We start from the raw sequence: 23164 nt of genomic DNA, 5'->3' as shown, positions 1-23164 counted from the left end.
ATTACTGCAATGCATATACATGAGGTTGCCTCTGAAGATGGCTTAGAAACATCAGCGGGTGCAGAATTCAGTGGCCAACTTGCTCACTGGGGCAAGATGGTTACAGCATATAACACCAATCCTGGCCCAACTGAATTTGCTCCCAGTTAGTTTCCGGGCCAATTCAAAGTGCTGGGCTTTGACTTGTAAGCCTTCCACAGTCCAATACTGTGTACTGCCTGTCCTCATATGAACCAACCCCCAGACCCCACATCTGAAGTACTTCTTCATGTACCCTGTCCACAAGAGGTCCAGAAGTTGGCAACAAGAAAATGGGCCTATTCTGCAGTGGCTCCTCCTTTGTGGAATGCTCTCCCCAGGAAGGCTCACCTTACACCTTCATTACATATCTTTTAGGCACCAGGCAAAAACCTTCCCCTTTTGCCAGGCCTTTGGCTAATTAAGCCTTTTAAACTATGGCGGAGGTAATTGTTTCGCTTGTTATTAGGTCACATATTTTTCTACATTGTAAACTGCCCTGTGATCCTCAGATGAATGACGGTATAGATATATAATAAATAAATAAAAATGGAGAGCTCTAGGAGATTGAACGCCAGCAAGTGGCACCTACAGTATAATCATTTTAACTTCCCTGTATACATCCATATGTATACATCCATACAGTTGTAGTGATTTTGTATAGGCAACTAGATGGGTTTTAACTCTAGAGTCAACTTGCAACTTGTACAGGGGTTACATTCCAGGGATTGCATGTAAAGCTGAAATTATGTATAGTCAGAACAACTTTGAAACCATATCCCTACTTTTCAGAACCTGGCACACCATGTAGGTCTTGCCCTCCATACAAAGGAAGAGAGCCTTTAGGCTCTCTACCTTGCTTTCAGAGTTCTGGAGGTTCTCATGAGATCTTGGGTGGTCCCATAAGACCTTTCAAGAGTCTCCCCAGAGCTGGAAAGCTAGTCTGAGAGCTTACAAGTTCTTTCCATGCAGGAAAAACCTGGCACAGAAATAACTTTTAAGCTCTCCACCTTACATGCATCTTAAAAACAGTATAGCATCAAACATTAAAAAACTTCCCTAAACAGGGCCGCCTTCAGTTGTCTTCTGAAAGTAAAATAGTTACTTATTGCCTTGACATCTGCTGGGAGGGCGTTCCACGGGGCAGGTGCCACTACCGAGAAGGCCCTCTGTCTGGTTCCCTGTAACCTAACTTCTCACAATGAGGGAACCGCCATAAGGCCCTCGGTGCTGGATCTCAGTGTCCGGGCTGAATAGTGGGGGTGGAGTTGCTCCTTCAGGTATACAGGACCGAGGCCGTTTAGGGCTTTAAAGGTCAGTACCAACACTTTGAATTGTGCTCGGAAACGTACTGGGAGCCAATGTAGATCTCTCAGGACCGGTGTTATGTGGTCCCGGCAGCCACTCCCAGTCACTAGTCTAGCTGCCGCATTCTGGATTAATTGCAGTTTCCGGGTCACCTTCAAAGGTAGTCCCACGTAGAGCGCATTGCAGTAGTCCAAGCAGGAGATAACCAGAGCATGCAACACTCTGGCAAGACAGTCTGCGGGCAGGTAGGGTCTCAGCCTGCGTACCAAATGGAGCTGGTAGACATAAAGCTGTGGTCATGCAAGTTAAATGCATACAACTTACAAGTCAACTGTATTATATTGGTCTGTTCTATTTTACAATGTATTTTATCCTACCCTGAGATGACTTGTGAGGAAGGATGGGGTAAAAATCCTACACATAAAGAAGTAAAACATCTTTATTTAATCTGTATCATTTGGAGATAGAGAGATTTTACTTGCAGAAGACTGCTAATTAGTATCCTATAGAATGATGGTGATGAGTAATAGATGCTGCAGTGATAGTGAAGAATAGTGTGCACAGTTGCATTATATTCTTTTTTCAAGTATACTAATTTTGCCATGAACTTCCCCTTTATTTATTGCAAGTTTTCTTTTGAAGAGTGTATGCAAATATCATTGCAATTAGAAGATGAACTGTAAACAAGCCTTGCAAACTTGTAAGAAGTGCTTCATTTAATTTCTATTGCCATTTCCTTATCAGGGCATAGTTAGGTGTGTAAATTCCTTTTGGCATATTTTATGGTGCGTTAACATCATGTAACATTTTCCTTTAGAAGTTTTATATCAATGCGGAGAACTCAAATAGCCTTGCTAAGAAGAATCATTATAAATTACGGTATTGTCGGGTACCTTAGAAAACAAGCAATGTATATAAAACTTAATAGCATTAAATATTGGCAGTTCAGTCTCCCAAAAAGATATTTCTTTATGGGAGTGCAGATACATAATTATATTTCTGAAAGTACGTTCTTTATTAGATGAGGCAAGTAACAATTCCACTTGATTCGCTCCCTGCTCCAGCGAGACATCTAAATTACAGTGTGAATGTGAAGAAACAGTAACATTGTAAGAATAAATTTATATGTAAGAATGTTGCTCTGTTGTAAAAACAATGGTTTGTAACTAGCTAATTAAATGAGATGGAAAGACTTGCATGTTCAAACAAAGCCTGGAAGATACAGTGTATGGGGTTTTGTCAGTTGGCAGTCTCCCAAGAAACAGCTAGGCTGATACAGTTCACATAGAAGTGACCACATGTCTCACAAAATGTACTACAGTATTATGATAGCAAGCAGTAGCCTTTATATGGGTTGATAGACTTCGGCAAGTCAAGCTGTGATAGATCCTTTGGTGAATGTTCTGTTTAAACCTATTGGTCCTCAGTTATGGTCCAAAGAGATGTGAAGTCTTTAAACAGAACCTTGTGGTTGTTTAGAGAGTCCTGCTAAAGAGACACGATCCAAAATATTACAAGACTGTAGGAGAACGTGAGAAGATGTTGAAAATAGATTTTCATCAAGGGGCCAAGGAAGAGATAGAGAAGAGGCTAAAGGCAGGCTTGATTAGAGTCTGAAGGTGACAATAGGAACAACCAAAGGAAGCTGCCCAAAGTCTGAGTGAGGCTGAGAGTTGGGGAGAACTTGTGGCAAAAGGCAGTGGTCCAAGCTGAAGAAGAAGCCAAAACACTAGAGATGAAGCTGAAGCTGAGATAGTCTGCAGGAGGAAAGAACCTTCAGCTGCCATCCATTAAAAACAGCTTCTGCATGTGAACCAGGAAGCGACCTATCCAGACGATGGAATGGCTCTTTCTTTCTTATCTCTGCGGCTGCTATCTCCTGGGTGAAACAGATGTCATTAGGTAGTGGAATGCACATGCACACTCCATCAGTTTCCCTCCCTCCGACCCAGCCACTCCATGCCGCCCTAGGCATTGGCAACCCACGCTATGCCACTGGGGTAAAGTGTTGTTTTCCAGATGCTATTGAACTGCAGCTTCCATAGTCCTTGACCACTGTTCATATTGGCTAACACTGTATGGAACTGGAGACCAACATGTGCCGTATCATATGACAGAAATTCTTAAGCATACCGAATACATCTGGTTAAGAAATGGCAGACAATGCGTGGCTTACTTGGATGGGAACGTTAGGCTTCTTTTTGGAGAAGAGATATGAATTTGAATACCTTTAATTGTGCCAGTATTACTTAAATAATGTGTCTGGTTTACTTAGTTGTATCATAACAGAATTATGTATTGCAGTTTTAGGGTGTTGTTGTTGTTTGTTTGTTTTGTTTGTTTGTTTTATTTGTTAACTAAAACATTCAAACCTAAAAATAGCCTTGCCAGAGCATAGCCAACCGGTTGTATATACATGAGCATGACTTACTAAATTTTGCTCATTTAAAAGAACAATTAACTGGACACATGTTTGAACTCTTGTGGTGAGAGCCACAAAGCTGTATGCAAACAGATTTTTATTTATAGCAGACAGCTCAAAGAAAATCTGAATTGCAAAATCATTGAATTAGCATTTTGATTTAGGGGTTGTTTTCCTCCTCCTCCTCCTCCTCCTCCTCCTCCTCCTCCTCCTCCTCCTCCTCCTCCAAAAGTGAATTCTTAATATGCTGCAAAAAATATAACCCCTCAGATTTAACCTAAATCTACATCACTCCAGCCTGAGTTGCACAGTATCTTATCTGTTGAATGTGGAAAGAATGGTATAACCTGTCTTATCTCCAAAGGTTCAGGAGACATTACACTTTTTGGAAGACTCTTGAAGGCTGCTTGAATAGTGAAAACTCGGAGCACTTCACCCACAACTGCTTTTTGTCCAAAACTGATGGTTGATCCTTATGTTGGTGACAGATAACATTGCATGAAAGATCAACCAAAAAAATATCCAGCCAAGTAAAAATGTGTGTTTATATTGTGGCGACATCTACCCTTTGGGCTCTGGGGAGAGTATCCTTGTGAGCTGGAGGTACAATGGGGCTTTGCCGAGGCTCATCAGGTCTTTCCCCCCACTTCCAGGTTTCCAGGGCTACAAATGCGTTGTCACATGTGAATTGAACACACATAAATGGAGGGGAGAGGAGGATGCCTGTACTTATTGTGATAGACCACATCATTGAAAAAGTAGTGACTGCTTGCACATTTAAGCCAAAGTCTGAATGTTAACCCAGATAAAGCACCACACATATACATGCCCTAAACCAAAGGTAAGGAACCTTCTGAAGACCAAGGATTGCAATCTATTACAGACAACCTTTTGAGGTCCACATACACGAGGTGGGCAAAGCAAGAGACAAAAAAATAGGAGCAATGGATGTGGCTCTTGCCTTTGTACATTGATTGGCATGTGTAAGTGAGACATTTATATGCACACCCTACACATGCATAAATTCATCAACCCTTCAAGCACACAAGAGGCACTATCATGGTTAAGGACACATTGCAGCCCTGCCAAAGTATTTGAGGAGACAGCAGAGAAAGTCTCACAGAGTTTCATAGAATTGGAGAGTTGGAAGGGATCAGCTAGTCCAATCCTTTGCAATGCAGGAATATGCAACTGTCCCATGCAGGGACTGATTCTGCAACCTTGGCGTTACCACCACCACTCTCTAACCAACTGAGCTATCCAGGCTGGTGAATGGTGTGGCCTTAGGAAGGGGTGTGCCCTTGGGAGAATCTGAAGGCCAGACAGAGAGGCTTTGAAGGCCACATTCAGTCTCCAAGATGGAAGTTACCCAGCCCTGTCCTTGAACAATATAGGTTTGGCAACAAAAATAGTCCCTTAAAAGCAACACAACTGGGCTGGCACAGCAGGGTGATTTGGGGTGGGGAAGGGGGCATGGTGCTTTGAAAGTATCTGGATCCCCTTACTAGATAACATATAATCCTGTTCTTTTGTGGGTGGTGACAGAAGGCTGGATGGCAGAAAAATATCCAGGCACACAGTAATCACAACATGTATAAATGAAAAGGCAGCCTAGAAATGAATTGGATGTTTGTCCAAGATCTCCTTCTGTCAACAATACACTTGTTTAACTCCTGTTTGCTTCCCTGGAACTTGCACAGTAGAGTTTCCATTAGATTTTAACCTCTGCTAGCAAAAATTTTCCAGATCAAATGGAAACAAATGCACTCAGGAAACAAATGCTCCTGCTGTGAGGGGAATATATGCATGAACACATCTGCCTTGAAAGTCATCTGTGGACTTACAGTCTAAATGCGCTCCTCCCTATATCTGTCCTAATCTTAACAGCCAGGATTCCTCTGCTGTGCCTAAGATACATTAAAGATTTCCCCTGACATACTTCCCGTGGACTGAGACAAACTAAACTGGCCACAGTTATTAGTCCTTCTCCACATAGCTACCAGCAAGAGTCAAACACTTCTCCCATCGTTTTATGCAGTTGTGGAGACCTCGTCTGTAGAAGCCATGACTTGACCTCAGAAATCAGCATTTCATCATCTGGAAAAAGCTTGCCCTTCAAAAATAACTTCATGGTTGGAAAGAGGTGGAAGTCTGATGGTGCGAGGTCGGGGGAATAAGGGGTGTGAGGAAGGATTTCATAGCCACAGGACCATGCTTCCGTCTGAGCAACATGTAGGTTGTGAACCAGGGTGTTATCTTGCAGGAGGCAGACACCTTTGGTCAACATACCACGTCTCTCAGTTTTGATGGCCTTCCACAATTTCTGCAGCAGTGAAGCATAGTATGTCCTGATAATTGTGGTACCCATTGCCAGGAAATCCATCATCACTACTCTGCGCTGGTCCCAAAGGACCATGAGGATGACCTTGCCCACTGATGGTTGGTCACGTGCCTACTTTGGAGGTGTTGAGGCAGACTACTTCCATTGTTTGAACTGGGGTTTAGTCTCTGGGTCATAATGATGGACCCATGTTTTGTCCTGATAATTAGTCTGGCGAAGAAGTCATCATGGTTTTCGTGACACATGGCCAAATGAGCCCATGAGCATGTGACTCGTTCCTGCTTCTATATAGGCATCAGCAGCCAGAGGACCCACTGTCTGGACACCTTTCCCATGTGCAAATGGTCATGGATGATTTTTTTCTACAGAGCCCACACTGATCTTGGCTAATGGTTATGCGGTAATCCTCCAGAATGGCGGCCTCCACTTGCCGGATGGTGTCTTCATCAATGGCGGACTGTGGTCGCCCAGGAATGGGAGCCATTCCACTGAAGTTTGATCACACTGATGATGAACTGATGATGTCAGTGCTTGACTACATCATACGATGGGGCATCCTCCCCATAAGTCCCTTCCATCTCATCGAACATCTCCCATGGTGTGTGCCCTTTCAAGTACAGGAACCTGATGACTGCTCTGCATTCAACTGGTTCCATTATCAGATGTTACTTCATGTTAGCACCCGTAACAGAGAACCTGTTAGGAGTTCAGAGCTACAAATTACCACATTACCTATGGAGAGATTTCATCCTACGATTACCAGAAGTTGGTCAGGGGAAATCTTTAATGAACGACCCTCATACATGTCTACCTTTAGGATTGGTTCTTTATTAAAAAATAATAGCATTTCACTCCACATATAAGAACACACCATCCTCATGCAGTGGAAGGTCACATATCTTTGTTTCATGGCAAACTGCACAATAGCATGGCCCACTTAGCATCTTTTAAGTGGTACAAAGGTACAGAAGCTTTACCCATCTGCAGCAGTGAAGAAAATAATGTGCTGATGATTGCTTCTTTCCTTGGAGGGATTTATGTCCGACCAGAATTGGTCCCTGCTGTGCTCAAATCCACTGTAGGTTGGTTTATAAGAAAAGAACAAGCAAAGTGTCTTATCTGCCTGCTGCATAATTTATCAGTACCAGGTTCTTTGATTCATTTTTGATACCTATTTTTGGGTTCTTTTCTAATAAAAAAAATTGACTTGGAAGAGAGATGTCATCCAAGAGAGCGAAGTGACATGTGTCTGTGTGTAAATAGATGCAATTTGTATCTGAATGTTGCGGCAAGACTTTTCAAGAGATTCACCCTTGAAAGCGGGGTGCCTTTTGGGCTGTTTCAGGTGGCAAAAAGTCTGGGGACAGCACTGCATTTGGGGTGCTCCATTCAGTTGTAAGGCTTTATCCCAACCCAGGGGATAATCAAGGCAGCATAATGTAGTAATTGACGTGCTGGACTAGGAATTGAGATCAGGGTTCAAATACCCAGTCAGTCATGAAGCCCAAAGGGTGACATTGAACCAGTCCACACTCTCCCAGCCTGACCTACCCCACAAGGTTGTTCTGAGGATAAAACAGAGAGTAGGAGAACCCTGTATGCCACCTTGAGCTCATTGGAAGAAAAGGGGATATAAATGTAATAAAGAAAACAATAAATAATATTTGAAGTCTCATGGGTTTCTATAGGAATGCTAAACTTAGCTCCTTCTCCCTGACATCAACAGTCCTTAAATAGTGCTTCACTTGACTAGATCATGTTCACTCTTAGGGTGTAGCTTCATTTTAGGTTTATCCTTCATTGCAGCAGAACAAATGAGTGAGACTACTGTAGAAAGGTGAAGCTTATATTTACTGTTCTGTCCACTTTTTCTTTGGTGCTGTACACAACTTTAAAGTGACCCCTAGAAGGGAATATATCCCTCAGATTGAAAAAGCTCCCCTGCCCCTGAACTAGAGGGTCTAATTAAAAATAACTGGGTGCACTAAAGTGATTTTAAAAGCCTCCTTAAAGGTGGGAAAGGATGGTGTTAGATGACACACACCTCATTTTTTTCTGCTTCAGACCACAACTGAAAAGCCTCTCCCTTTTGTCCTTATCAGCTATGTCTTGGGGAATGCTGAGAATGGTCCTCAGAAACCAATCAACGACCTTAAGCAGAAACATGGGACTATCAGCAGTAGATGGCATGAAAAACTGCTAGTGTGGATAATCCTTTATCGATTGTCGAGTTGTATTGCTTTTGATTTAACTGACTAGACACCTTCTCCAATATCAGATGCCGGTAGGATCCCACAGGTTATCTTAACGTCTCTGTTAGCATCTGGAATGGAAACATTCAGCATGTTGCCTATTTTGCATACCTCCGTTGGATGAAAAGTAATAGAGTGAGACAATAACAGAACTCTGCTCGACCCCGCCTCTCACGATTACATCTGTAAATGTTTGTTGTCAATTGAGCAAGACAAGAAATGGCAGTTATAGCTGGAGCCAGGCTAGGGTTGCTGTCAGATTTGATTTATTGTTGTTCTGCTCTAGTGTGGACAATTATCCTAGCTCCTCCTCATGTCAATTTATATTCCATTTAATTTCTGTCTGGTAAAGAATTAAATGTGGTTGGATGTACAGAGGAAGCTTAACTCAGAGTACTGCTTGCAAAGGGTGCAACAAGCAACCCCACATCAGATTCACTTCTACAGTGAAATAACTTCTCTAGATTTGCTGCACTTGGCAAGAGTGAGTCACCTTGTCTAAATCACTACTCTTTTTTTACAGTCTTGGTAAAGGGGCAAGATTATGTGTAATTAGCGGCCAAAATGTAAAGACTGAATAGAACTAAACTTCTTTATAAATTATAACTCCCACTTTTACATTCCCTCCCTTATGCCTGTGTGTTCGTGTGCTAATTTAGGATTATACATCATACTGATGAAGTGGGCTTTATGCCATAATACTTTGCTAAAATGAGATCCAACATAGCACCTGCTCATGCAATTGGTTTTCTCCTTCCTTGCCTCCCCTCTGCAGCCCAAAGATATTAACCAAAATATTATTTTAACTTCTGCAAGATGATTTTACAAATGATTCACACCTTTCACACGTTTTGCTCTCAGTCACAGAAGCAGCTTGCCAAGTGGGGAAGAGCTAGCACCTCGGTGGTTGGATTGCTATTGATTTCCAGGAAGGAGAGGGGAAGAGTTGAGGTGCAAAGGCACCAGCAGAATCAATCCTGCACTCATGCCACTGTGTTTGCACTGTGCCAACCTCTCCACTTCCTCAACCACTCCTTCCCAGTAAGCAACAGCAATCTACTTGAGGGTAAGCTACCACAGTGGCTCCAGGCCAACTGGTCAGCTGCTTCTGTGTCTGTGAAAGTTGTAGACATGGATCATTGCCACCCCTGGCCCCATAAGTCATGTGAAATGGCATTGTGATAACCCATGTGATTTTTCTGGAATATAGCCATAAGGGAGGCAGTAGAAATGCTCTCCAAAAACGTGGACAAAAATTACTCAGAGTTGCACATTAATTCCCACATGGAATCCGTGTCTATTAGAGTTATGGAAGATGTTGCATCTGCTTCTATTGAACACTAAGGGCTGTTGTTCAGTCCTGCCAGCAGATTATTAAGAGTTTGCACTGAAACCAGAAATCTCTGCTAACACACAGTCAACAAATTCACTCCTCCAAAGTTACATCACTTTGCTTGAGCTAAATACACCCAAACGCTGGGAATCTAACCTATGAATTTGCATGAGATCACCTGCATGAGTTAAATACACGCAAGAGCTGGGAACCTAACCTACAAACTAGGCTCAACGTTCTGACACCACCATTTTTTTCTTTGCTGGCGATGATCTTTGTCAAAATGCTTCTCATTTCATTCCCAGTATTTTCATTCCTTTTTGTGAATGGAAATTGTTTGAAACCTTTAAAGAATCACCATGAAACATTGATTCATTGTTATATCACACTCTTTTTGAAAAAAACAACACCATTTGAGAAACAAATTTCTCACCATTTGAGAAACAACCAACAGTGCCCAGTATACGTTTTCAAAAGTGAAGTTTCTGTCAAGATCAACCTAAGCTGTACTATGACACAACATTGTTGATTGCTCACTACTAAAACTGAAAGAATCCAGAAAAGCCTAGAGCATGCTCTTGATAAACTTGCTGAACAAAAGACATGCCAATCTGAGTCAAACAGTTACAAAGAGAAATTATTCTCTCACGCACAAACGGCAGGGACTTGGGGTCATCCAGTGAAGCAGAGTGGATTTAGGTTCAGACCAAGCTAGAATAAAATATCTTCACACAATGCATAATTGAATTCATTACCATAAGAAGTAGAGGTGTCACTGATTTAGAGCTGGGTTTTTTTTGTTTTTTTTAAAAGGGCTTGGTAATTTCATGCAGAATAGACCTATCAGTGGATTTCAACCCTCATTGCTAAATTGAGACTTCGTGTTTAAAGAAGCTTTGCCTCTGAGTACCATATGCTGGGAGAAACATAGATAGTTGTAATTCTGATGATTCAATTTTAAAGAAATCTGCATAAGCCAAATTTAAGTGGGTCAACATAACACACACACAAACACACACTATTTTTAATGCAGTATATTTTATGCAGTACACATGAAAGTGGGTTTTTTAGGGTATCTGCATCAGGAAAAAAATATCTATTTCTACTATTGCAAGAAAGGACCAGGTTCTGAACATGCTGCGCCAAACTCTCATTTCAAGAACTTCAGCTAAATATTCAGAATGTATATAATTTCCAGTCTTTTTAAAAACCACCTTTTAACCATCCATTTTAAAAAGTAGATTATTTAATTCTAAAGAATTATTTCCCCAAACTTAGAAATGCCTAGGTGCTCCAACCAACAAAGTGCTGCAAAGAAGAAAGATGATAATTTGGTGATAATAATAACGCCTTTTTATGATCAAATAATACAAAGCTGCTCTTAAAGCATTTTTTCTTCTCTAAAAATATACCAGTCAGAGTTTACTCTGCCGAAGTAGCTTCAATCTTCAGCACAGGACATCTATGAGTTGACATAAACGTGCAACTGAACAACAAGAAGAAGATGAATAAAGACAGGTCACTGCCACTACTCACCTTTTCTGCTGACTGTGCAGTTCCAAAAAAGATTGGAATAAAAGCTAACCAAATGATACAGGTGGTGTACATAGTAAATCCAATTGGTTTCGCTTCATTGAAAGTTTCTGGAACACCTCTTGTTTTGATGGCATAAACAGTGCATGTTACCATTAAGAGAATACTGTATCCAAGGGAACAAATGAGAGATAGATCAGAGATGTCACATTTGAGAACCCCACGAGCATTTTCAGGATCCAGAGTCCTCTGCTCTCCATAGTCCACGATGATATGTGGAGGATCAACACCAAACCAGACGAAGACTCCCAGAAGCTGCATGGAGATGAGGCTGAAGGTGATCACCAGCTGGGAAGCCGGGCTGATGAACTTTGGAGCGGTGACCGATTTTTTCCCTTGCTCAAATATTCGATGGATTCGGTTTGTTTTGGTGAGCAAAGCTGCGTAACTGAAGCACATGCCCAGCCCAAGGAAGATCCGCCGCAAGGAGCAGATGGCAGTGTCTGGACTCGCAATCATTAAAAAAGTGATGGAGTAACAGAGGAAAATCCCCGTTAAGAGGACGTAGCTGAGTTCGCGACCCGAGGCCCGGACAATTGGCGTGTCGTTGTGGCGAACAAACGTCACAATGACAAAGGTGGTTGCGATGATCCCAAAGATTGCTATGAAGACAGGCACAATAGCCCACGGGGAATGCCATTCCAGCTTGATGATGGGGATCGGCTGGCAGTCGGTGCGGTTGGCATTTGGCCTCTTATCGAATGCGCACATTTCACAGGTGACCTCGTCCACTTGGTAATGGTAACCCTCGCAGCGCTCGCAATGCCAACAGCAAGGCACTCCCTTGACCATTTTCTTCCTTTCTCCCGGCTTGCAGGGCAAACTGCAGACCGATGTGGGATGAGTTCTCTCTCTGTTATCCCACTGCATGTCTTCTACCTGTGGTTATATATATTAAAGGGGGAAAATTAATGAGCCTTTCATTTTCTCCCATTCATAATATCCTAATCCTGGACACAGGTTTGTCATAAATCACCTTTGTGCTGACAGTACAAATGCAGTTTACCTTGATAAGAAACCCGTTTTTCTCTCATATTGACTTTATGAAACTGTTAAATGATTGTGCCCAATAAATCATTGGTGCCACGGACTTGATGAGTGCCATTAGTTTCTATTTACCTCTTTACTGCTCACCAAATTGACATTTGTAGAACGATTTATCGACTCCAGGCTAGTTTTGAAGCAAGGCATCCTATAAAAAGGAATTTATGAGCCAATCACGTGCAAATAGAGTTCTCAAACATTTAATTAGGAAATAATGGCAGGTGGGTATGGAGCTAATTTTTGCATTACAGTATAAGGAGAGAGTAAAAATCTTGGTGCACTGACCTGCAAAGAGCAAAAACTATTATGGAATTAATGGGTCTATCTTGTTTTTAGAAGTAAAACCATGAAGCAAGAGAGCTTTGGAAAGAGAGAGAGAAGTAGCAGCACTTTTCAACTTTTTTTCAGGCTCTGGCAATCCCGGTACAGTACTGCAACCCTTGTTGCAGTTCTTCCTGTTTTACTACCTATAGCATTATCACTTGCTATATAATAATAATAATAATAATAATAATAATAATAATAATAATAATAATAATTTATTTATACCCCACCCATCTGGCCGGGTTCCCCCAGCCACTCTGGGCGGCTTCCAACAAAACACTAAAATACAGAAATCCATCAAACATTAAAAGCTTCCCTAAGCAGGGCTGCCTTGAGATGCCTTCTAAATGTCTGGTAATTGTTGTTCTCTTTGACCTCTAGTGGGAGGGCTATCTAGAGCAGTGGTTCCCAACAGGTGGTCCGGGGACCCCCAGGGGTCCGCGAGCTATGCCAGAGGGGTCCGCAAGATGCTATTAGAATAAAAAATATATTAAATATATTTCGTATGATAACAGATTTTTTGTTTTGGCCGCTTCCTGCATGAGCAGAGTCTAGCGCAAAGCTAGAATTAGATAGAGGCAGTAGTTCTGCTGTATGCCGTTAGGTGGCGCTTTACAAACACTACTGTTTTGCAAAGAGGCAGCGTGCGCATTCTACTAACGCTCACTTCCCCAAGATGCTTTGTGCGCGTCGGCTTCATTTGTGCGCTACTGCGCAGGTACCCTGTCTTCTCCATTCCCCTCCCTCCTCCCTGGACGCTTATAAAAAGACTCTTAATTTGGCTCTCACTTTTTAATTTTAGGATTAGGAATTAATGGGGGTCCTTGTCACAATAGCGGCTCGATGAGGGGTCCTCGAGAAAATTTTGTTGGGAACCCCTGATCTAGAGTATCAGTCTTTTTAGGCTTGCAAAGAGTTCATCTGTTCATTTAAAAGTACTTTTGTGCTGCCCTTTCGAGGCAAATCTTTCCCATGCCAGCTTAACAACAAATTTTAGAATATATACAATGTAGCTGCACATCTGCTACAAGGGTAGGATAAAACGTGTTCCAGTTTACATCAGCCCTAGCCAGAATGGCCAATGGTAAGGGATGATGACTGCTGGAGTCCAGTATCCACCATATTGGGGCCTATGACTGGAGGGAAGATTAATTTGGTGGTTCTGCTGCTGGTGCTAACCTGAAACAGGGCCATCATTTGACAGATGTCCTCCTTTGTGAGGCGTCTCTTTCTCTCATTCTTACCATTCTGGTCGATTTTCTTTTAAACATTCCTGCCTGAAAGATACAGTCTCTGGCCACCTTGAGATGATTAGCTGTGAGAGTATGGTATGTGATAGTTTCACATGGGGGATGTATGTTGGGTTAAAAGTAAAGGGACCGCTGATCATTAGATCCAGTCGCGGACAACTCTGGGGTTGCAGTGCTCATCTCGATTTACGGGCTAAGGGAGCCAGCATACAGCTTCCGGGTCATGTGGCCAGCATGACTAAGTCACTTCTGGCGAACCAGAGCAGCACACGGAAATGCCATTTACCTTCCTGCCGGAGCAGTAACTATTTATCTACTTGCACTTTGATATGTTTTTGAACTGCTAGGTTGACAGGAGCAGGGACCGAGCAACGGGAGCTCACCCCGCTACAAGAATTCGAACCGCCGACCTTCTGATCGGCAAGCCCTAGGCTCTGTGGTTTAACTCACAGCGCCACCCGTGTCCCTTATGTGTTTGGTTAGATTTGTTTAAAAATGTCTTTATTTTATTTTTCTTGTTGTTTTAAATATGTTTCAATTTTACTGGCATTGTTCTGTCCCTTCTCTGTTTGCTACCTGCGCTCTTTTGGGAGGAAGGGAAGATTATAAATTTAACAGGCATTATAAATAAAAAAAAATATCTGGAGAGTTGTAAGTTTCCCATCCCTGCCCTATAACCTATTCCAGAATCCTTTGTAACTTGCCGTAGTACTATCTCAGAGAGCTAATTGCAAACAAAGGGTAGACCATTTGAAAATGGTTATTCTAAAGGGAGCTAAGAAACACTGGATCCTGGGCAATTCTATTGTTGGGTTGAAAGTACTCCTTTAATCTTCTACTAGGCAGTATTTCACAAAATTTCATCCAACTATTGTCATTGCACTTAAAGTAAAGGATGCCTCTCAGAATGTTTGCAGTTGTTAAATACACTTTGAAATGTCCCACAGGTTACAGATTCCTGGGGCAGCAGCGGCAATAAATCCCCATCTCGAGAAGGTCAGTAGTAATGATTCATATAATAGTTTTCGTTCCAGTGCCTCTGACAAATAAACTATGTAACGCATAATTCATATTATGACACCCTACTGGTACAAGCGCTGGGAAACATTCTGGGTGAACAAGATTGCTTCTAATTTCTGGAAATAAAGGGTTTCAACAGCCCTAGGCTGTTATGTCACAGAAAGATTAAAGACTAAAATGTGCTGTTTTGAGCATCAAAAATGTGTGAATAAAAATAGGAGATATTTAATACCAATGACTGTACTGTATTTGGGAACGGCTGCGTGAACAGTAATTTTTCATGCTCACATTCAATTTGTGTGACTTTATGAAGTCAGAGGCTCATAGGACTTGCATGCTTTCTTTTGCTAACTTTCAACCAAAGCATTAAAAGATTTTTACCATTTTTTTATGTAATGGGTTTGCTTAAAAGGCTGGTTCGGGTTTTTCTTTTTCTTTTTTACATTTGAGAACTGAGCAGATAAGGCTGAACAGTTTTTGTACACAAGTGAGGAGGAGGGGAGATAGAGGGATGCAAGGACTTGTTTTTCTGTTCCTTGTTTTTCCATTGTCCAGTGGTGTACTGGTAAACTTTGAAGTGCAGGAGGTTCTACACACATACCACAGAGAAACAATTTATAACATGAGGCCGGATTTATCAGCTGGCAGTCACAGAATAGTGAGCTGGCCAAAGGATGCTGTAGAGCAGGCATCCCCAAACTGCGGCCCTCCAGATGTTTTGGCCTACAACTCCCATGATCCCTAGCTAACAGGACCAGTGGTCGGGGAAGATGGGAATTGTAGTCCAAAACATCTGGAGGGCCAAAGTTTGGGGATGCCTGCTGTAGAGGTTTGGCATGTTGTTGCAATTCAACCTGTTGCAACTACAATCCTATGAATAGTTACCTGGAAGTTAGCGCCATTGAACTTAATGGTGCTTACTTTCAACTGCACACAATATGCTTTAAGACAAAAAGATCATCAGGCAAGGCAATCGGAATGTAACCCTTAAATTAGAAATGCAAACAACCTTGAAAAGAAGCGCTACCATTTAAGCTAGCAGCATTTCCTCCTTCTCGGACCATGCTAAACCATCACGAATAAGTGCAAAACTTGGAAGCATCAATTTACAGATTTGTTCATAGGGAAAAACCACAGGTAGAAGAAGTGCCAACAAATGAATCTGCCATTAACTATGGTTGATGATGGTGAGGGGGCTACATTTTTAGCTCCATCAAACTTGGGGTGTCTCCCACTGTGCAGAAAGGCATTCCCATCCATCTTGAAGTCACATTGGCACAAACACAAGCTTTCTCTTCCTAGAGCAAAAAGAAGTGTGGAGCTCCTAGATGGAAATGAGAACTAACCTGGCTCCCACTGAATATTTGAGTGTAAATAACTTTGGCTGGATTGTGCCTAACCCCTCAATTTAATTTATTTCAGAACTTTATTTGGATAATCCAAGGTTTTGCACAGGCTTGCATGCAAGCAAGCTCCGCACTGTTTCCTCTAAATCAGGCATCCCCAAACTGCGGCCCTCCAGATGTTTTGGCCTACAACTCCCATGATCCCTAGCTAACAGGACCAGTGGTCAGGGATGATGGGAATTGTAGTCCAAAACATCTGGAGGGCCGAAGTTTGGGGGTGCCTGCTCTAAATGATGCCTTTCTCCTTTTTTGGTTATCTTTAGTTATGATCGCTTCAGTGACCAAAACTGAATGATAAAGGAACACCTCTATTATTTCTTTGTTTTTAGAAGTGGGCAAGTTTGCCGGTATGCGGTTTTCTCGCCGTTTGAAAAGGCATAATCACCATTAGCTATGTATTAGCTATGAGTCATAATTTGCTCTAATTCATACAAGTCATAAGCTAAACATAAAAAACATAGGCACCCATGCCACTTAATGAGAAGAACGAGTGGGTCAGGACAGGCCTTCTGAATTAAGTGTACCATTTGATCTTTAATGACAACACTAATCATTCATGTTGCAAAAGCTGAATTAAGATGAGGGGGCATGGGCTCAGCATGTTGGGCATAGAGGTTAATAAGCACATTCACCTTCCGGGCTCCTGTACAACCATTAAATTGATTAGCAGTGTGGTTGACAGCATCCAGTATGCAAACTATAACCTTACATATAAGCTAGCCAGTTAGTTGTAAATAGATGCATTCATCTTAAAAAAATTCTTTTAAAAAAAATTGGGGTAAGATTCCACTATGATGAACATTTGAAGTACCAAGGCTGTTTTCACTTCCTTTGGGTGGTTGATGAAATGGGTTACATGTGTGGAAGCACCTGTTTACTACATCTGTATCCTGTCGTTCCTCTCACAAAATTCATGCAGGCAACACAGGGTTCCAGGCAGGACTGACTGGCCCAAGACAACTTGCTACCAAAGATAAAGTACCAGATAGCAGCATTGCTCACATTTCACATGCAGAAGCTGACCAGACTGGCATCTTGATCTTACTCTGGCACTGATAACAGGCCAGCATCGTCCACCACATAATTTGCTAGTTTGGTGGGCACACAACCCTCTGGACTCCAACAGAAGGGAAAGGCCAGAGTGCTGCCCCCCCCCACATGCCAGCTCTTTTTAAATAATTGAGCTCTTTTTTATAATTGATTGAGATATATATATACCATTAATTTCGAAGGCTTGGTGGTAGATATCTTCAGTATACTTGTAAGACCGATTATATGTTTGGATGTTTGTACCTTTAAAGTATTGTCCTGTCATGATTGATGGTTTTAGAAAAATTGTATTTAACCTTGTAATTTACTGTTGGAATTAGCTTTGCCAACCAGGAACTGTTGAGGTTTGTGAGCATTTCAGCCTTGTTAAGTTTTAGTGTATGAACATGTTGGTGAGTAACTTTTAGACATTATTATGCTTATTGATTTAAAAAGGGATATGTAAATGCTTACAGAGTGCATCATAATTATTACTTAAGATGAAGTCCGTCCCTTGAAGAAACTGTACCAGTGAAACAGTGATAGCACAAGCTAGCCGTCAGCTGGAGGACAGAGAGACTTTAGCACCTTATTACACGGGACTTTTTGCACATTGAACGTTGCACTTTTTGAGCCTTATCCACCTCTTCAGAGACATTTGCATATGTGTTATGTATTCCATCCCCTCCGGTTGCATATATATATGATTTAGTGCTTTCACAGTTTTTGTTATTTCTATACAGCCAGTTGGTACAGAGCTGGTCTTGGTTTACTAGGCAGTCTGCCATTCAGACACAGATAGCATGCCCTCCAACATTCCTCCAATGAAAATAAGGATGTCCTTTTCCATCATCATCATCACCACCACCATCATATTTATACCCTTCCCATTCACTCTGGGAGGCTTCCAACATATATAAAAACATAATAAAATATTTTTAAAAACTTCCTTATACTGGTCTGCCTTCAGATGTCTTCGACAGATTGTATTGTTACTTATCTCCTTGGCTCAGCGTCATATAACTCCATACCCTCCAATGTTTCTTCAATGAAAATAGGGACATCCCAAGGAAAAGTGGGACATTCTGGGATCAAATCAGAAACCAGGGCAGCTTCTGTAAATTCAGGACTGTCACTGGAAAATGGGGACATTTGGACAGTCTGCAGATAATAGCTGAACTTGCTTAATTCCAGAAGTCCTGGCCTCTGGAGCATGCTGCAGGTTCTAACCAAGAGCTACATGTCTGATGTTATTATTGCTATTAGCCAAAAGTTTTGTATGGCCTGCTTCAAGATCCCCTCAGCAGAGAATGTGTCTGCTCTATTCTGGCATAAGGTCCATTCCCAAAATAAGGCAATCGTGGACTGCATGCATTTGAAGTAAATATTTATTGTGAGGTTTGATGTGCATTGCATCCTGCCCAAGCACATAGACGATTTCAGAAATTAGATGTGAATCGCCTATGCTAAAGCAAATGTAACCCATTATGAATCTTAAAAAAAGATACTTGGTTTCAGCTTTAACATCTCAGGCAGCCTGTAGGTGCATGCTAAAATTACAAATATTTAAAACGAACTGTAGATAGGAAACAAGTCAAGGAAACAAGTCAAGGGCAACCAATCTATCAGAATGCAAACAGACCCAGAAATAAAAGCTGTCAAGAACCTGGATTGACAGTCAGTTTCATTACTGCATTTGCCAAGGTTCCTAAGAATGGCCTCAGTCCCTCCGCCTAATGTGTGCCTGCCGACTGGAAAATGGTTGTGATGTGCTGGAATTTCCAATAGTTCTCTGTCTGAATATAACACCCCATGGTATTATTTCTGGATCTACACGTGGACTAAATAACGCTCCATTGGTAAATCAAATACAAATGTAAATGATGCTGTTATCCAGAACCTTCCCACAAAAACCAACAATATAGAAAATGCATTGTCTATATTTGGAATTTGGGGAAAAGATGCTCAAGGAGTGTTCTAATGTCTCCTGGATTAGCAAAAGATGAGGTCATGCCGTAGACGATTACCAAACTGGAGACCGAAAGTATATATCAAACTGGGAGTCAATTATTACTACAAGAAGCTTTGATCAAGATTTCACATGAAATTGCTGTAAAGAATCATGACTAATAATTGTTCTACAATTCTCCAGTCCACTCGAAAAACATTAAACATCTGAAAAAGTATGCTGTGTATCTTATTTTTTACTTTCTTCTTTTAATCTTATTTTTGAACTTTTCTTTTTTAAAAAAATGTCACTTCCAAGTTGCAATTGCTAAACTCTTGCACCATAATCCAGAATCTTCCATGCTTATTTTTTCACCTGTTTCCCCCCATTACTTCTATTTGGGATGTAACTTTACTTGAGACTTAATATTAGGTAATATATCATCTTAAAGTATAATTAAATAAAAAATAGAAGTAGCTCCCCCCCCCTCTGTAGGAAATTATATATCTGCTTCTATCTATAAATAAATTGGATATCATCATTATCTATGTATATGAAGCAAAACTGACATAGTACCAATGATTTGCATCTAAAATGATTAAGATATAGAACTTTGTTGTAACCTTAAACAAAAAGAAGACATTCAAAAGCCAAACTTTTCAGGGAAAAACTTTCTTTCTTTTTTTTTAAGAAAAAGCAATACAGTTTGGTAATGACACTGCCGAGATTTCAGTGCAGAATGAAAATTATGTGTGGATTCACTTAGCATATCCATTCATCACCTATGCTACATGTTACCAGAGGGAATGCATAACAGAGTGTTTTGTTTTAGTTAGGTGTCTCTTGGTGAATTCATCTATTTTTCAACAGATCCATCAAGCGGAAGAGAAATATGCTCCATTGATGCCCATGTAGAATATACTTCACCACGCTAATCTGTAGCCTCTCAATTGGTTTGACATTGTGGTTGCTAGTTTGTTGTGTGTTTTGTCTTGAGTAGAGGCAAAGAGACAATACTTCAAGTGTTCTGCTCCCTGTATGGCCTTTTGATATGAGCAAAGGAAAAATTCATCATCATCACCACCACCACCACTTATTTGTATGCTACCTTTCCATAATTAAACCATGCTCAAGGCAGCATGCAAAATGAAAATGTTTACTTAATTACACAAAAAAAAAATACATGAGGAATCACAGTTGTTGGCATCCATCTGTCTTGAGATGTGCCTCCAAGGTGAAGGCAAGCTACTGTGTTAGCAATACCGAAGTGAGCTCCCCGGAATGCAAACTGGGGTAGTTCCATAGCTGCCAAGTTATCCCTTTTTTAAAGGGATTTTCCCTTATGCTGAATAGGCTTCCTCGCGAGAAAAGGGAAAACTTGGCAGCTATGGGTAGTTCCCTAATGGATAAATAAAACACACGAACAAGTAGATTTTAGTTTATGGGTTCAAATAGGCCACAACTTTATTGGTTACAAATGTGAGTGGTTTGGCTTAGGTGTTGGGTGAAGCCAGACTATATCTCAACTCCCGCACGTCTCCTGGGAGTCCATCTAAGGGTAAACCACCAATAGGGGCCCCCTAAGACTTACATCAAATAGGGGCACCCCGAGGGGTCCCCGCTGGGGTCGTGACATGGCCCTAGCCCATATCCAGGCATCAGCCCAAATCCACACCCCGGATCCTTTTAACAGGATACCCTTAATGATGGAGGGGCAGGAGGTGGCTACAACTTCCCCTCCATCAAAACAAAGGCTTACCCAGTGCCTAACCTCACAAAGTTGTGATGTATGAGGTAGGCGAAAACTAAATGGCAGAGCCAATTTGCCAAGTGGGAAAGATTCCTGCCCGGCCCCAACAATAGGGCGACTGACGATTAGTCCACAGCAAGGTCGTAATGCATCAAAACAGAAACAGAGGGCGAGGTGGGTGGGATATCCAGTGAAGGGTGCGAGAAAATGGCCTCCCCGCCATGCTGGAGTTTAAATACCCTGTGGACATGCCCCTGCTGGCACTGGTTGGTTGGCGAGCCCTGCCACTTGAGTAAGGTCCCGCCCACCAATTAAGGTAAGCAGACTTGCCAGAAGGAGGTGTACAAGGCACCACCTAATCATCTTAGGGTGGTACATAGATTGAATAAATAATAACACTAAAATTAATAATATAGCCAATGTTAGTCATACTCAAGGTAGACCCATTGACATCAATGGACATGACTACTTACTAGTCAGTCACGTAAATTTAGTGGGGTCCACTGAGCAATTGGACACAGTGCTTCAAACATGTGCATATTAGATTATAGGGGTATTTTATTTATTCCCATGCATTTATATCTCAACCTTTCTTCAACATGTGGCACACGGCAGGTTGGGATGCTTCAGAAATTTGATCTCTGAGCATCCTCACATGAAACGACTTTCTCTATCTGCAACTCTTGGAATTAAGCTGTCAAGTGGATTTTACACTTCTGTGAATGTTGCAACACAGCTATTGGCAGTTTCGAATGTATTCAAACAGTCATTGAAATGTGTATTTTAAAATCAAGTACAAATTCAAATATTTTGGAAGCGGGGTTTATTTATTTATTGCAGATGAATACCAGAAACGAAATGGAACGAAGGGTAAAAACAAAGAGAAGTGGAACACACCAGAAACAGACGGATTTTTCCAATTCCCTCTAAAGGGTGTTCAGTTGGTTTCCCTGCCAAGCACTAAACACCAGATACAAACCTGCTTACATTTAGCCTGGTTGCCCTGGTGTTATATGAAGCCAATTCTGATGTTTCAAAATACTTGCCAATGACAACTGCAAAAATATGAAGTCCTCGCTATCCTACGAGTCTTTTGGGGGAAGCGCTCCAAATTAATACAGTACATGCCTGTGCTTTTTGCACCCCATGTGAAACATGCACATTTTGTATTTGGGAGGTAAATGCACACTGGTGAGATTCTGTCTTGCCAGCACTGATTAAAAACATCCTTATCCTCTCCACTTCCTTAGACTCTAGGACTGGCTGTCTCTGGGATTAAGTAAAGCTTTACTGTTTATCTTGTGCTCACAATAAGAAAGAAGTTTGATCTAGGGCAACAGTTGGAGATAACAGCAAGCGCAGAACGGAAGGAGAAATTGAGAAGTAGAGCCAGAGATGAATAAGTATGTGGTTGCAAAGCTCTTTGCCTCCAAAACAGCAGCAGTGCGCAGGACTGTGATCCAGCGCTATGCTATTAAACTGTAGCTGAGCACTGCGAGGGATGAATTTGGAAGAGGGAGCACATCAGGCTACTGAACCATAATCTACACCAGCTGCCTATTAGCTTTCAGGTAGAGATTAAGTGCTTGGTTTTGCATGGCACCTAGGAATTAATTTCCATTTGGCTCAATTAATTGCTTAGCAGTTGTACATTTTAATTGCCATTAATGCACTTGGAGTCCAGGCTGGGTGCATTCTTTTAAATGAAAAGAAATAAACAAACATTCTTTTTTAAAAACAAAACACTACATTACCCTGCATTACCCTCTTCTATTTGTTTTCTTCATGGCATGTTGTTTTTCTAATCAGGATCCTTCTCGGGGGACTTCAACTGAGGTTCCAGAGACCTCCATTTTCACCTGCCCAGTGTGACGAAAACACACCAGCAGATTAAAAGGAGGTGTTCTTCATCCTCGTAGCTTTGGAGAGGCAGGGGAAACGGCTTTCTCTAAACACTCAAAATTGCAGATGGACTATTTAGGGAGACAAAGCATGCCTTCTGGCCAGTCTGAATGTGTGCACTCTAGCTTCCTACCCTATGGCATGCTTAGACTTTCCAAAGCGATTCTTGAGGCCCATTTCCCACAGGGGGGAAAATAATGCATCAATAGAATCAAAGTATCAGT

General features: G+C 41.6%; 1 protein-coding gene across 1 annotated transcript in view; it reads right to left on the bottom strand.

Moving 5' to 3' along the window:
- Positions 1-23164, bottom strand: part of GRM8 (glutamate metabotropic receptor 8) — a 496390-nt gene that overhangs the window by 42498 nt on the left and 430728 nt on the right. The window contains exon 8 of the mRNA XM_035128427.2: positions 11211-12146. Within this exon, the coding sequence (XP_034984318.2) occupies positions 11211-12146 (936 nt within the window). The remainder of the gene's footprint in view (positions 1-11210; positions 12147-23164) is intronic.

This window comes from Zootoca vivipara, chromosome 10 (assembly GCF_963506605.1).
Source record: "Zootoca vivipara chromosome 10, rZooViv1.1, whole genome shotgun sequence".
NCBI lineage: Eukaryota > Metazoa > Chordata > Lepidosauria > Squamata > Lacertidae > Zootoca > Zootoca vivipara.
This window is presented reverse-complemented; position numbering and strand designations above follow the sequence as displayed.